This window comes from Lampris incognitus, chromosome 12 (assembly GCF_029633865.1).
Source record: "Lampris incognitus isolate fLamInc1 chromosome 12, fLamInc1.hap2, whole genome shotgun sequence".
NCBI lineage: Eukaryota > Metazoa > Chordata > Actinopteri > Lampriformes > Lampridae > Lampris > Lampris incognitus.
The window spans coordinates 53,416,377-53,432,265 of NC_079222.1; the positions used below are offsets into that span (position 1 = coordinate 53,416,377).

At 47.7% G+C, this 15,889-nt stretch overlaps 1 protein-coding gene across 3 annotated transcripts in view; it reads left to right on the plus strand.

The window, feature by feature from the left end:
* The window catches only part of pam (peptidylglycine alpha-amidating monooxygenase), a 303,428-nt gene that overhangs the window by 16,160 nt on the left and 271,379 nt on the right, over positions 1-15,889 (plus strand). For 2 of the 3 annotated variants that reach the window (XM_056290498.1, XM_056290499.1), the window contains exons 2-4: positions 5,946-6,623; positions 8,747-8,861; positions 12,107-12,164. In XM_056290498.1, the coding sequence (XP_056146473.1) occupies positions 6,532-6,623; positions 8,747-8,861; positions 12,107-12,164 (265 nt within the window). In that variant the 5' untranslated portion in view covers positions 5,946-6,531. The remainder of the gene's footprint in view (positions 1-5,945; positions 6,624-8,746; positions 8,862-12,106; positions 12,165-15,889) is intronic. The other variant, XM_056290496.1, reaches the window with a different exon arrangement.

Consider the following 15,889-nt stretch of genomic DNA (forward strand, 5'->3'; position numbering starts at 1 on the left):
TCCCTCGGGATACATGAGAACTTCTTCCGGAGGTGGGAATTGAAGACGTCACAGACAGGGGCCTCCGCCAGACGTTCCCAGGTCACCCTCACTACACGTTTGGTTTAGCCAGGTCTGTCTGGCAGCCTTCACCGCCATCTGATCCAATTCATCCCCAGGTGGTGAGTTGACGGCTCTGCTCCTCTCTTTACCCGAGTGTCCAAAACATACAGCTGCAGATCTGATGATACGACCACAAAGTCTATCATTGAGCTTTGGCCTAATGTGTTCTGGTACCAAGTACTCTTATGAACTACCTTATGTTCGAACATGGTGTTTGTCATGGCCAATCCATTACTCGCACAAAAGTCCAATAACAAGGCACCGCTCGGGTTCCGATTGGGGAGGCTGCTTCTCCCAATCATTTCCCTCCAGGTTTCTCCGTCATAGCTCACATGAGCGTTGAAGTCTTCCAGCAGAACTATAGAGTCCCCAGGCAGAGCCCTGTCCATGACACCACCCAGAGACTCCAAGAAGGCTGGATATTCCAAACTGCTATTCGGTGTATAAGCGCACACAACAGTCAGAGCCTTCCCTCCAGCGACTCGCAGTCAGTGTTGTAGTACTCGAGTCCAGGACTCGGACTCGAGTCCGACTCGAGTCCTGATTGTCATGACTCGTGACTCGACTTGGACTTGAGCACTGATGACTCGGACTTGGACTCGGACTCGCGAATTTACTGCATTCGGACTCGGAAGTTGGAGACCCGGACTCTGACTTTTTAATTGATAAAGACTGTTTTTGTTAGATTTTTTTTAAATAATAGGCCCTGTTAAAATATATTGATAGCTATATTAATACTGTAACATTATTCAATTTCGTGTAAGGGCAGGCACGTGTGTTCCACCTACATGCGGATTCACGTGGCGTGCATACCGTCATGTTCAGTAGCGCGAAGATGCCTAAAGAGACGCCCCGAATTGTGCGCTTTGCTTACACAGATTTTACAACAAATTCCAGCAAGATCACTGCTAGATGTTCGATATGTAAACGAACTATTGAGGAGAAGACCGGGACAACCTCAAACTTCAACAGACATCTGTCAAGGATGCACCCAGAAAAGTAAGTGATATGCAGTCAGTTGATGATATGGTTGGTGATCAGTTACCGTTAGCTAGCTAGCTATCTAGCTACGGTAACAATAGCCTCTGAAGTAACTCAACCACTGGTCCAAGATGTTGGGTTAGGTCGTGTGGGTATATCATATCACTAGAACCAAGTGAGATTGTATAGGTAAGTTAAGTAACGTTACTGTTAGAATGCTAATGCAGCATTGCACAGAAAAGTCACAGTACGGTTCGCTTTCGGTACGAGCGTGCCATCGATCTCACTAATGATGAGTTGGTAAGTAACACGCAGCGTCTTCGTGTTATAGGGAGATTAAAACTGATTTTTCTTATTTATCATTTAGCTAATTACCAAGTAGCATACACTTAACGGAAAAAACACACCACTCTGAACTACCGTGTTAGCATTAATCTTAACTAGCAATAACAAATCCGCACATTGCAGATCTCCGCCATGAATATTCTCCAAGTGCGGAGAAGGAAGAAGTCTAGCCTATATGCATCCACAAATAATGTTGATAAAATGTGCACAACTTTACAATGCAAATAAAAATAATTGTAGGTTATTACTCGCTAAATGGACTAATTGAAGAAAGCTAATGTGGATGCCGCCACTGGTTTTCTTGAGAGCTGGAGACGGTACAAGATTTGACGGATGTGGCACCCCCCCCCCCCCCATGTACCGAAAACTACCGAACCGTATCGTGATTGGTGACACCGCATAGGCTACTGTAAATATGGGGATATTTTTCTTTGCATATATGCAGCATTGGGTGTGCCAAATTCTAAAAATAGACACGCGCGACGTAGCTTTTGAACAGTACTATGAACTGGCTCTGTCTTCTAACAAAATCACACCCTCCCTGACCCATACAGAATAAACGTACAGACTCACGGAGGATAGAGAGTTAAAGCTCAGCTAGGTAGCATGTAACATACTTAAATCAATAATTAAATGACTGGGTTTTGCTAATTAATCCCTGTCCTGTTAGTCTCATAAATTATGTATCTTTTCTCATACTTTTCATTTATCCAGCTAGTTTACATTAGTTAATCTACTAATATGGTAATGTTAGTTATATAGATAACTAAATATGTAACTTAACTGGTTATGGTTCAAACCACTATGTGTATAATGTGTAACATTTGTATTTTTATTGCATATTGTTATAGCTATAACGTTACACATTTTTTGCTGTGAGAAAGATTACTTGAAACAGTTTGGCATCAGCAAGCTAAAGTGTGTATCCTATCTTCCCCTAGGTTCCAAGAATACCGTGCCTCCACTGCTTCAGATGTGATGCCAGCTGCTCCAGGTCAGAAGACTATCACATCATTTTTAAATGATGGACAGCAAAGGATGTACGACCTCAAACATCCACGTCAGAAGGCAATAAGTGATGCCCTTGTAAAAGATCTAATCATTAAGTGCTGCTTGCCACTCTCCATCGTTGACAACGAGGACTTCAAGCACTTCCTGCATGTCCTGGACCCTCAGTACCGGCCCATAGCAAGATCCACAATTTCCTCTGTGACCATTCCAGGAATGGTGGAAGTCAAGAAAGAACAGATAAAGAACCAGCTGGCAGAAGCATCGAGTGTTGCTGTTACCACAGACATTTGGAGTGATCGAAAGATGCAGTCATTCCTTGGAGTGACAGCACACACAGTGGCAATGGATAAAAAAAACAGGAACTCAGCCTTCAGTCATATCTTCTTTCCTGCAAAAGAGTGCATGGGAAACACTCAGGAGAGAAGATTGCAATGATGTTTGAATGCTGTGCTGAAGAATACCTGATTAAGGAATAGATCAACTTTGTCATAACTGACAATGCATCCAACATGAGAAAAGCTTTCCAGGCCAGCTTTCCCCTAGAGGATCCTTGTGATGCTGAAGCTCATGATCCCAGCACATTTGAGGACGATGATGAAATATGGCAAGACCTGATGCCAGAAGATCAACAGACAGTCAATGACACTTTGGCTGAGAACTGTAAGATGCAGAGACTATCATGCTTCACACATTCACTGCAGTTGGTCATAAAAGATGGTCTGAAAGACACCAGTGGGCTGTCAAGCACCCTAGCAAAGCTATCCCGTGCAGCCAACCTCCTCCACAGTGGCACCTCGTTTAAAGACTGCTTTGAAGCGTGTTCTGGTGATGCAACAATTCCAACAGCGAATGCCACACGATGGAATTCCACTCTGAAGCAGGTGAAGGCTTATGTGCATTTAGACATGCAAAAGCTGTCCAGTGTGTTGGAATCAGTGGGGCACAAAAGCCTTATCTTATCCTCGCGAGAGTATGCTCAGCTTAAAGAACTGATCGAAGTTCTTGATCCGTTCTTAGAGGCAACCAACCTAACTCAGGGTGAGACTACTGTCACCGTCAGTGTGATTGTGCCCTGTGTCCTCACTCTGCGCTGTTACCTGCAGGAAATAAGAGGAAAAGCCAGATACTGTGGGCCTCTGGTGAGATCTGGAGAGCTCCTTGAAAACAAGGTTTGCAGAGGTTTTCAGTGCAGTCAAGATACCAGGATGTGAGCCGGCTGAAGGAAGAGGCCCCACCAAATTTCCTTTCACCAATGCCTACTTCATAGCATCTGTGTTGGACCCAGCATTTGGCTTCCAGCGGCTAGAACATGATGTGCAGCTGGACAGTGACGTCAAAGATGTGCTGAAGACTGAGATCAAAGGTGAGAAATGTTTTGATTAACGTTAGTTAAGTGATTAACTATTTGATTGTTGTGATGTTTATATCATTGAAGGTGTTACAATAAAGCACATAGGCGTGTCATTTGTCATGTAGGCCTAGTCAATAACATATTTGTAATGAGTCCCCCATGCCCCCTCTCATTTCAGAGTATATAAAGGCAGAGGGTGACAAGCAAGCGGTATCAACAGCAGATGCAGCGGAAGCAACAGGACCAGGGGAAGGTGAACTTTCAGAGTCTCCTCCTGAGAAGCAGTTGAGAATGTTCTCCCACTATAGGAGGACTCCCTCCTCCACCGAGAAGAAGCCGTCTGGCCAGGCTCAGTTGACTGCATACCTCAACTTGATCGCTGAGCAGGACTCTGACTCAGTCCCGTGCCTCAGGTTTTGGCAGCAAAACAAATCCAAATTCCCTACCCTCTATCAGATTGCCACACAGGTATTCTCTATCCCTACCTCCAGTGCGCCCATTGAAAGGGTATTTAGTCATGGAGGCATTTTGATGAGGCCTCACCGTGCAAGGTTGAGTAGTTCCATGCTGTCAGATCTTATGTTTTTGAAATGCAACGTGTATGCTTAAAACTAGTGCCACCAGCCTTTTGTTCCTAACTATTCCTGAGAGACAATGTCTTTTGACTAGTTTTTATGAATGTATTGTATGCTGTGGAACTTACTTCTGTATACTGTTTCCACCATTTGCTAATAGCATACTATTCACAGCTATCAAATGTGTTTTGAAGCACATCCAGTGTTCAGAATGTCAAAGAAATTCAGACTGTTCTAAAAATGTGTGTGTGCGCGCATGCTTGCGCGTGCATGTGTGCGAGTGTGTGGGTGTGCATTTGTTTGGCTATCGTGTCACAAAGTAAATAAACTCCCTTTGAAATGGTGACAGCTGTGTCATTTTTGTTTAATGTAGACCTTTTTTATTTGTATGTCAGATCTTTGACTGTGCCCGAGTGGATCACTGGAGCCATCTTGGAACTCGACTCAGACTCAGCTTTGATGACTCGGACTAGGGTAATAGGGACTTGACTCGGACTCAGGTAATGGGGACTCGACTCGGACTCGACTCGACTTTTCTTTGGTGACTCGGACTTGGACTTGGACTCGAACACTGGGGACTCGAGACTCGACTCGGACTCGAGGTTTAGTGACTCGACTACAACACTGCTCGCAGTCATATAGAGGCGACCTTTTCATTCCCCGGGAAGAATTCAAATTGGCGACACTCAACTGGGGACTTGTGAGTTCCCCACACCTGCCCAGCGCCTGTCGCCTTGGCCAGCTCCGGAAAAGTAAAGAGTCCAGCCCCTCTCCAGGAATTTGGTACCAGAGCCCATGTTATGTGTGGAGGTGAGCCCAACTATATCTAGTTGATACCGCTCCACTTTCAGCACCAGTTCAGGCTCCTTCCTTGCCAGAGAGGTGACATTCCACGTCCTGAGGACCAGTCTGCGATGCCGGAAGTCGGCACGCCCCGGTCCCTGCCTTTGCCTGCTACCCGGCCTGCATTGCATCCTACCCCAATACTCATCCCCACAGGTGGTGGGTCTCACCCCGTGGATCTCACCACGGGATGAGATCCAGAAACTGTTTCCAAATAAAGAGTAATAATGATAAAAATCTGTACAATTTCAAAAGGGTTCCAGCTCTATATGTGGTTGGACCCATGATGATAATCGTAACAATTAAAAATGATGGACAATCAAGGAAACAAAAATGGGCATGTCTTACATAGATAGATGCAGGATGAACCAAGGAATAAAGTTAAAAAAAGTTTTTTTTCAAGATAATTTTCACCAAGTTATGGCCATTTAAACTTCATAAGGTTGCTGTCAATCATACTACTCAACTCCCCATCTCCACCATCATTCCTCCACCCAAAAGTCTGCTACTTTCAAAAATGCAGAGGAGGTGGAAACAAGGATTTTATGTCAATTTCATGTCCCTTTAATGATTCCAGTACCCCATAAGAGTAGAACCTGTCATGAGTGACGATACAAAGTGCTTCATGATCACAGCAGTCGCATATATTTCATATGTAGTTCTTATCAGTGGTGCGTTTGTCTACATAATCATTCCTCTCACAGATGCATCTGTTTTTTCTGTCTTAATTTTTACAGGTTTTGACTTGAGACGGGGCCTTTTGTACCGGCTTACCTGTAAGGAGCCGAGAATAAGGACATTTCTCCTCAAGGTGCCAGTGGAGTGTGTGAAAGTCAGCAGATGCTACCTACCAATTGTGTCTTTATTCATTTGAACCCAACCATCTCTTCCTCTCCCTGGGAGAGGCAGTGAGAGTAGAAACCATTGGACGGACTCTTCACCTCACATCTTTCCCACCTTTCTCTGCAGTGTGTAATAACTATTTCTGAAAGAAAAACACACAAGTGGTGTTGGAAAAAAGTAAGTGCTAGTTAAAGAATAGTTCTGCATCTAAGTCCAGCCATAGAGGAAGGCTAACAAAAACATTACCTGTGACCCTGCCAAAACAGGCCACGCAGCGACAGGCTTCTCCTCATTCTGCCCTTGCCTCTGCCACTGCTGAACAAGTGCTTGATCTGGACTCAATCAACACCGGTCAAAAGCTTGCTGCTGCATGTGGGACCTATTAACGTGGCTCTCTCAGCTGTAGCTAAGCAGCACCGACCACTCCTCCACACCAGCAGCAGCAGCACCAGCAGCTACGCTCTGCTAGCTGCAGGCAAGATGGGAATCAACTGCTGTTGTATCGCGTTTCTACTATTCATCTGTTCAAGTAGTGGCCTGGATGTTGAAAATGCCCATTACAGGTTTAAAAGGTAGGATTCGGCTCATATTTCTTAGTTTAGATAGTGACTGACGTGGACACTGTACTGGACTTAGTTTAGATAGTGACTGACGTGGACACTGTACTGGACTTAGTTTAGATAGTGACTGACGTGGACACTGTACTGGACTTAGTTTAGATAGTGACTAATGTGAACACTGTGCTGGCCTTAGTTTAGATAGTGACTGACGTGAACACTGTACTGGACTTAGTTTAGATAGTGACTGACGTGGGCACTGTACTGGTCTTAGTTTAGATAGTGACTGACGTGGACACTGTACTGGACTTAGTTTAGATAGTGACTGAAGTGGACACTGTACTGGACTTAGTTTAGATAGTGACTGACGTGGACACTGTACTGGCCTTAGTTTAGATAGTGACTGACATGGACACTGTACTGGTCTTAGTTTAGATAGTGACTGACGTGGACACTGTACTGGACTTAGTTTAGATCAGTGTTTCTCAACCGGGGGTCCGCGGACCCATAGTGGTCCGTGGTGTAATTGCAAGGGGTCCGTGAAAATAAAATATCTTTTAAAAAAAGATCCTATGACATTTATAGAAATAGGATTATTTTACTCAAATGTGACTGAGACCTTTATCTACCTAAACTATAAAGGGTAACAGGACTTTTTTTCTCTAATTACATCTGTTTCACATGTGTAATTTATTATATTTTAATAAGAGATCTCGCTCCCGTTTACATTGTTAAAAGTTACTGCATAAAAATTCTGTTGTTACATATATCTGAAAGTTACTGCATAAGAATTCTGTTTTGTTAAGTATATCTAAGTTACAACTGAAAGCTCTTATTTTTGCCCCAAAGAGTGAATAAATGCTATAATGCAATTTAAAATGCAGTTTCTATTGTTTCTATCAAATTGCAACCCCCCTCCCCCAAGATCAGGTGGAGGGGTCCTCAGGGTAGATCAAAAATACGCAAGGGGTCCAGAACCCCAAAAAGGTTGAGAACCACTGGTTTAGATAGTGACTGACGTGGACACTGTACTGGACTTAGTTTAGATAGTGACTGACATGGACACTGTACTGGACTTAGTTTAGATAGTGACTGACACGGACACTGTACTGGACTTAGTTTAGATAGTGACTGACGTGGACACTGTACTGGCCTTAGTTTAGATAGTGACTGACGTGGACACTGTACTGGCCTTAGTTTAGATAGTGACTGACGTGGACACTGTACTGGACTTAGTTTAGATAGTGACTGACGTGGACACTGTACTGGATTTAGTTTAGATAGTGACTGACGTGGAAACTGTACTGGACTTAGTTTAGATAGTGACTGACGTGGAAACTGTACTGGGCTTAGTTTAGATAGTGACTGACGTGGACACCGTACTGGTTTTAGTTTAGATAGTGACTGACGTGGACACTGTACTGGACAGAGCTGTGTGCCACTTATTCTTTCCTTAGAAAACTGGGATTGAAGGGAAGCTCTTCTGAGTCAGTACAGGTTTACATTCTAAAAATAAGGGCATCCAGGTAGCGTGGCTGTCTATTCTGTTGCCTACCAACACGGGGATTGCCAGTTAGAATCCCTGTGTTACCTCCGGCTTGGTGGGGCATCCCTACTGACACAATTGGCTGTGTCTGTGGGTGGGAAGCCAGATGTGGGTATGTGTCCTTGTCGCTGCACTAGCGTCTCCTCTGGTTGGTCGGGGCGCCTGTTCGGGTGGAAGGGGGAACTGGGGGGAATAGCGTGATCCTCCCATGCACTACGTCCCCCTGGTTAAACTCCTCACTGTCGGGTGAAAAGAAGTGGCTGGCAGCTCCACATGTATGGGAGGAGGCATGTGGTAGTCTGCAGCCCTCCCCGGATCAGCAGAGGGGGTGGAGCAGAGACCGGGATGGCTCGGAAGAGTGGGGTAATTGGCCAAGTACAGTTGGGCAGAAAAAGAGGGGGAAAAGCCAAAAAAAAGTAAATAAATTCTCAAAATAAAAAAAAATCCTATCTACTTTGAATTTACTGCTTTTTTGTACTTCGTAACTCACTAAAACATGTTGGTTGGTCAGGTGATTGATTGTTTGATTTGTTATGCAGTATGTGTGTTAATATAAGAAATAAATCAAATACTAAATCTCTTTCTCACCAAGGTCTCAAGGTGCTTCGTTGTATTCAAATGAGTGCATGGCAAGGCAGCCAGTAGTCGTAAAAAACTCCTACAATTTCTCTCTGGACATCCGGATGCCCGGGGTCGTCCCCACAGGGGTGAGTTAGTGGCTCTTTTACCAGACACTAGACTATCACACACTCATATATCTCTACTGCTACCACTACTGCTACTGCTACTACTACTACTACTGTTGGCTGCTCCCGTTAGGGGGCGCCACAGCAGATCATCCGTTTCCATCTCTTCCTGTCCTCTGCATCTTCTTCTGTCACACCAGCCACCTGCATGTCCTCCCTCACCACATCCATAAACCTCCTCTTTGGCCTTCCTCTTCTCCTCTTCCCTGGCAGCTCCATATTCAGCATCCTTCTCCCACTATACCCAGTATCTCTCCTCCACACATGTCCAAGCCATCTCAATCTTGTCGCTCTTGCTTTGTCTCCAAACCGTCCAACTTGAGCTGTCCCTCTAATATACTCGTTCCTAATCCTGTTCTTTTTCATCACTCCCAATGAAAATCTTATCATCATCAGTGCCACTGTCTCCAAACCATATAACATAACTGGTCTCACAACCATCTTGTAAACCTTCCCTTTAACTCTTGCTTGTACCCTTCTGTCACAAATTACTCCTGACACTCTTCTCCACCCACTCCACCCTGCCTGCCCTCTCTTCTTCACCTCTCTCCTGCACTCCCCGTTACTTTGGACAGTTGGCCCTATGTATTTAAACTCATATGAATTCGTCACCTCTACTCCTTGCATCCTCACCATTCCACTGTCCTCCCTCTCATTCACGCGTATGTATTCTGTCTTGCTCCTGCTGACTTTCATTCCTCTTCTCTCCAGTGCATACCTCCACCTCTCCAGACTCTCCTCCACCTGCATGCTACTCTTGCTACAGATCACAATGTCATCCGCAAACATCACACACTCATATATAACATGTCCTATTCATCCTATTCTACCACCAGTGCCTGATCTGCAAATATTGTATATAGTGCATACTGCATACGGTCAGGAAGCCTATAACCCAGCAGGGTAATAGTTTTTTAATCGTTGAACTGAATGTCTGTACAAAATGTCCTTGAGGCTGTTCTGGTTAGCTCGCAGGAATAGTCTGAATGTTGACCTGTAAAACAGACTTAACTCACTGGCAATGAAATGCAATTCATTTGAGTTTAAAAAATGATCTGTTGGTATTCAGGCTTAGCTCACTTGATAGCGCTTACATCTTTCGGGGTTGTTATCGGGGAGTATGCCCCCTTGCTGTTCAGAGTAGTTTTCATGAAGAGCATGTGCGTTAGTTCCTCCTCTGCATTTATGCAGAATGTGGCACTCCTGCTGTTTTTGTGTGGCTTGAAATAACTCCGACAGTAATTTAGACTCTGCACTGAGGGTACTGCAAGACTGTCTGGCGATTGAGATTTTGACAGAGACAAGCAGGTGTGTCTGTTTTCCCCTCTTCACCTCACATCTTTCATCCTTTCACAAAGAGCACCCAGGGGCTGTTCTGGTGGCAAAAACAAGCTGTTAGCCAACAACGTTTCAATGTTGTGGGTCAATATATCTGGTCTGGGAAGTTTGTGTATTGGACCTAAATGTGCATATGTGTGTGCACATGTGTGTGTTCTGTGCATATTTAACATTTCCGTGACTTTGTAAGGGTGTATGTCTGACAGTCCTGGTGTGTTTGTTGAGGGGGAAGGGAAGCTGTGCTATCACTAGTCTCTATGCAAGGTTGTGACTCATCCAACAATGACTCATGCATGGAAAAAGGGATAGGTTGTATTTTTGTCTAGAAGGGGATCAATGATCAAGAACAATTTGTTGTCATTTCTATCATGTACGTGTGTACACAAAAGAAAGGAAACTTTATTTCACCCAGCTCACAGCAGTGCAACACAAAAGATAAAAACTCATCCCAATTTCCAAAAACGACACTACCAAAATCAAACAAAAATGGAGAGAACAAAGCAACAAAAAACAAAACAGTTAACAACACAGTCCACTCAGTGCATCACGGTCCAAAAACTCCACCGTCCAGAGAACCAACGCCAGCCAGGATGACTGTCAGACCTGCCGGTCTGCAGGGCTAGCAGTTAGCTTAGCCTGCCCCGCTTCTGCATCCTGTCAGACCGCCCTCAGTGCTTCCGGGCCGCGGTCTCTTGGCCCACCAGACTTAGCAGACCTGGCTCCCCCAGCCGATCCAACACCAGCTCTCCCAGCCAGACACCCTCAACACACCTCCCCACACGCCACACGCCACACGACAACACAGACGCAGACAAAAACACTGCACAGTTGATGCTAGGTGAGGCCGCCGCAAGACCGCCTCAGTGTTTCCCCTCGGGTGCAGTTCCAGGCAGGGCCGTGGTCCCTGGGCCCACAGGACACAGCAGACCAAGCTCTCCAAGCCGATCCAGCGCCAGCTCTCCCAGCCATCAAATGAAGACAAACTTAGATGCAGACGTGGACAAAGACACTGCATGGACGGTACTGGGTGAGGCCGCCGCAAATGTGAATTCGTGCCGCCATCTTCCCACACCGGTACTGGGTGAGGCCGCTGCAAACATCTCAGCTGATCCAACGGCAGCTCTCCCAGCCATTAAACAGAAAAAAATAAAATAGAAACTTCACATAATGACACAAACTTAGACGCAGACATAGATGTGGACGAAGACACTGCGTAGTCTGTACTGGGTGAAGCTGCTGGGTACTGTACTGGGTGAAGCCGCTGGGTACTGTACTGGGTGAAGTCGCTACACACGTGAGTCCGCTCCGCTGTCTTTCCACACTGGAAGCTAGATGTGGCTTTAATTACACACCATTCCCTAGCTCCAGCATAGAACCGTGCAGATGCCATGATCCACAGTAGAGCCACTGTGTGGGACTTACGAGACAGTAGACTCGTAGACGAGACACAAGAGACAACTGACATCCTAAAGGATAACAATGCCAGCTGGCAAACATTTAGTACTAATACTGTTCATGTAAAATTAGCAAAGAGGGGGGGGGTTTACTCAGCCCTGATGTGTCTTCCCTCTGTAAAGATGAGGAGGTCAGTGTCTGACTGGGAGGATGTCAATACTCTGCGTGATATAAGGTTGTGTTTCATTTCTTTGTAGTGTATAACAGCAGTATTATTTTGTCTAGACTGACCTTGGAAAAGAAAAATACAGTGTAAGGCAAAGTTTCTGAACTCACTTAATGGCAGCCCGATGATATGCTCGAAGGGACAAATCTGTATTTTTCAAATTGTTTCACTGCTAAAAGTATTTTAAACATTGAAAGCGTACCTGATGTAGTAACCAGGGGACATCCTGTGTGATCTTCTTTTTCAGTCGGATATGTATGTGTGTATGGCAGTTCCTGTACCAGCCAGCACAGACCTTTACATTGGTAAGTACACCTATTTCCTCTTTTTCAAGAGGGCTGACGTCCCTGTCCTCTTATTTCACGCCCCCCCCCTCCAAAAAAAATTCAGTGTTCCCCCTACCAATACGCTGGTGGGGAGGGACACCTCGCTCAGGGAGATAAAGACAATAAAGACATGTTTACATGACTGAGTGAACAGGAAAGTATTTGTGGTGATGGTAATAGTAATAATAACTTGAAATAATATTGTAATTACTGTAACTATACCTTTACCTGAATAGTGACATGTTGCCCTCAGTATCATTAAGCCAAGCGCATCAACATATGGAAGGAAGGGGCGTCCCGTTGGCGTGGCAGTTTATTCTGTTGCCTACCAACACAGGGATGTAGTTGGTTCGAATCCCCGTGTTGCCTCTGGCTTGGTCGGGCGTCCCTACAGACACAGACACAGACACAGATACAGACACAATTGGCCGTGGCTGCGGGTGGGAAACTGGATGTGGGTATGTGTCCTGGTCGCTGCACTAGCGCCTGCTCTGGTCACTTGTTGGGGGGGGTCGGGGGGGAATATCGTGATCCCCCCATGTGCCACGTCCCCCTGGTGAAAGTTCTCACTGTCAGGTGAAAAGAGGCGGCTGGCGACACCACATGTATGGTAGTCTGCAGCCCTCCTCACATTGGTGGGGGAGGGGGGACAGCGACCGGGATGGCTCAGAGAGCAGGGTGATTGGCCAGGTACAATTGGGGAGGAAAAGTGTGTGTGTGTGTGTGTGTGGGGGGGGGGGCTTGGAAGAAAGGGAACAGGCCAAAGCAATAAACAGATCTGTGTATTTCACACAAAGTTTAAGAATAAACAGCTGTTGGTGAAACAGAAGAGGCTGTTGCTCCTCTGAAATCACATGGCTGGATGCTGGAAGCACCAGCTAGATACTGGTCACAATAATGAGGATAATAATAATAATACCGGAAAGACCAGCTAGATACTGATCACAATAATGATGATAATAATAATAATAATAATGATACAGGAAAAACCAGCTGGATACTGGTCACAATAATGATAATGTGGCGGACACTAGGGGCTATGCCTCTCACCCAGCAGGGCTGTGAGCTGGGGGCGTGGTTTACGTTCCCGGGCTCTCTGGTGCAGGGTTGTTCCTGTTGTAGTTTGGTTTTTGGAGCTGAGGAATAAAGTTCAAACTCGCCTTCGTCTCCTGTGTTTTTCCTCATCCTGCCACATTGGTGACCCCGAATTGAACATGTTTGGAGCAGAAGAAGAGTGTGAATCCACTTCGGCCACGCCGCCCCAACTCTCACAGCCGGCCGTTCTCGTCGCGGCTGTGAAGCTCCCAGAGTTCTGGCAGAGCGACCCAGCTTCGTGGTTCCAACATGTCGAGGCGCTGTTCCACCTGCGTGGAATCTCCGCGGACGACTCCAGAAACTATTTGGTTGTCGCTGCGCTGGACCAGCAGTCCACACGCCGGGCCATGCAGCTGTTGCGCGCCCCCCCGCAACACGGTAAATACGTCGCCCTCAAACATCTTCTGCTCCGGAGGTACAGCCTATCTGCCACAGAGAGGGCAGATAGGATCCTTTCCCTATCCGGTTTGGGCGACGGGACGGCTGTGGATCTCATGGACAATATGCTGGCGCTGCTAGGCTTGGACGCAGGTGGGTTCCTTTTCCCGCACGTTTTCCTGCTCCAGCTCCCGTCTCCTGTGCGCGCGACTTTGGCTAACTCCCCGTGTCTGGCCGCTGGTGACTGCCGAGGTTTGGCTGAGGAGGCCGATCGGCTCCTGCTGGCTCCCAGACGGCCTCTGCAGCCGGCGTCGGAGGACGCGGACCCGGCGGTGGTGGCTGGAGTGACTGCCCGGAGACGGCGCGGGAGCAGCCTCTGTTTCTTCCACCAGACCGCAGGGATCACCCCATTTGGGCTTTTTGAGTTCATGCGGATGCCTTTTGGCTTGAAGGGGGCAGCGCAAACCTTTCAGAGGCTGATGGACTCGGTGTTGCGTGACCTTGCTTTCGTGTTCGTTTATCTCGATGACATATTAGTGGCCAGTCCGTCAGCTGAAGAGCACCTGGCGCACCTGAAACAGGTTTTCCGTCGTCTGGACGAACACGGCCTGATAGTCAACCCGGCCAATTGTCAGTTTGGACTGCCGGTGATTGACTTCTTGGGTCACTGCATTTCGCCGCAAGGCGCGGTCCCATTGCCTTCTAAGGTGCAAGCGGTGGCGGAATTTCCCCGCCCAGTCTCTGTTAAGGGATTGCAGGAATTCTTGGGCATGGTGAATTTCTATAACCGTTTCCTCCCTCGCGCTGCTCACCTCCTTCAGCCACTTTAGGAAGCCCTGCGGCTTAAGAAGGGTAATGACCCTGTCGACTGGACTCCCGAACGGGTCCAGGCCTTTGACGGAGCTAAGTGCGCCCTGGCTAACGCTGCCCTCCTTGCCCATCCCACACCCATGGCGTCCATAGCTTTAACAACCGATGCGTCTGACATAGCCGTGGGGGCTGTGGTTGAACAGCGTGTGGTGAATGCGTGGCAGCCACTCGCATTTTTTAGCCGCAAACTGCGAGATAGCGAGCGCAAGTGCAGCGTTTTTGACCGGGAGTTGCTGGCACTGCACCTTGCAACCCGGCATTTCCGCATCCTGCTGGAGGGTCGCTCCTTCACGGCTTATGTGGATCATAAACCGCTGACTTTCGCCATGTCCAAGGTGACTGAGCCGTGGTCTGTTCGTCAGCAGCGCCACCTGGCGGCCATCTCCGAGTTCAGAACGGACATTCAGCATGTGGCTGGGAAGTCCAACCCTGTTGCTGATTGTCTATCGCGTGTGCTCGTGTGTCCCATGCACCTCGTTGTGGATTTCTCCGCTATGGCTGCCGACCAGCCCAGCGACCCGGACATCCTTGCCCTTAGGTCAGCGTGTACCGGCCTCAAGCTAGAGGATGCTGTGATGCAGGAAGGCAGTCCTGCCGTCCTCTGCGATGTCTCCACCTGCCGTCCCCGCCCCGTTGTTCCAGTAGCCTGGTGCCGTCGAGTTTTCGAATCGATTCACTCCCTCTCGCACCCTGGAGTTCGGGCGTCTGTGAAGTTGGTTGGTTCCAAGTTCGTTTGGCCTGGCCTCCGCAAGGACGTCAAGGGGTGGGCGGCTGCATGTATGGCGTGCCAGCGCGCTAAGGTCCACCAGCACACTAAATTGCCCCTCGAACCGTTTCCGATCCCGGCCAGACGTTTCGACCACGTGCATGTGGACCTGGTGGGCCCTCTACCTTCTTCACAGGGTTTTACGCACCTGCTCACAATGGTAGATCGGACCACCAGGTGGCCAGAGGCTGTCCCTCTGTCCTCCACAACATCCTCGGACTTTGCCCGCGCGTTTCTTTCCTCCCGGGTCGCACGTTTCGGCACTCCATCAGATATCACCTCAGACAGGGGCCCCCAGTTCGTGTCAGAGCTCTGGTCGGCACTTGCGCGATCCTTGGGTGTGCAGGTACACCGCACCACCGCGTATCACCTGCAGGCTAACGGCTTGTGTGAACGTTTTCACAGGTTGCTCAAGGCAGCGCTGTGCGCTGCGCTCTGGGATGGTAACTGCGTGGATTGTTTACCTTGGGCTATGCTCCGGTTGCGTTCGGCTCCTAAGGAGGACCTCGACGCTTCGCCCGCTGAGCTGGTGCTCGGTCAGCCGCTCCGCGTCCCTGGGGAATTTTTGCATGGTAGTTCCGCTCCTCGACCCCGT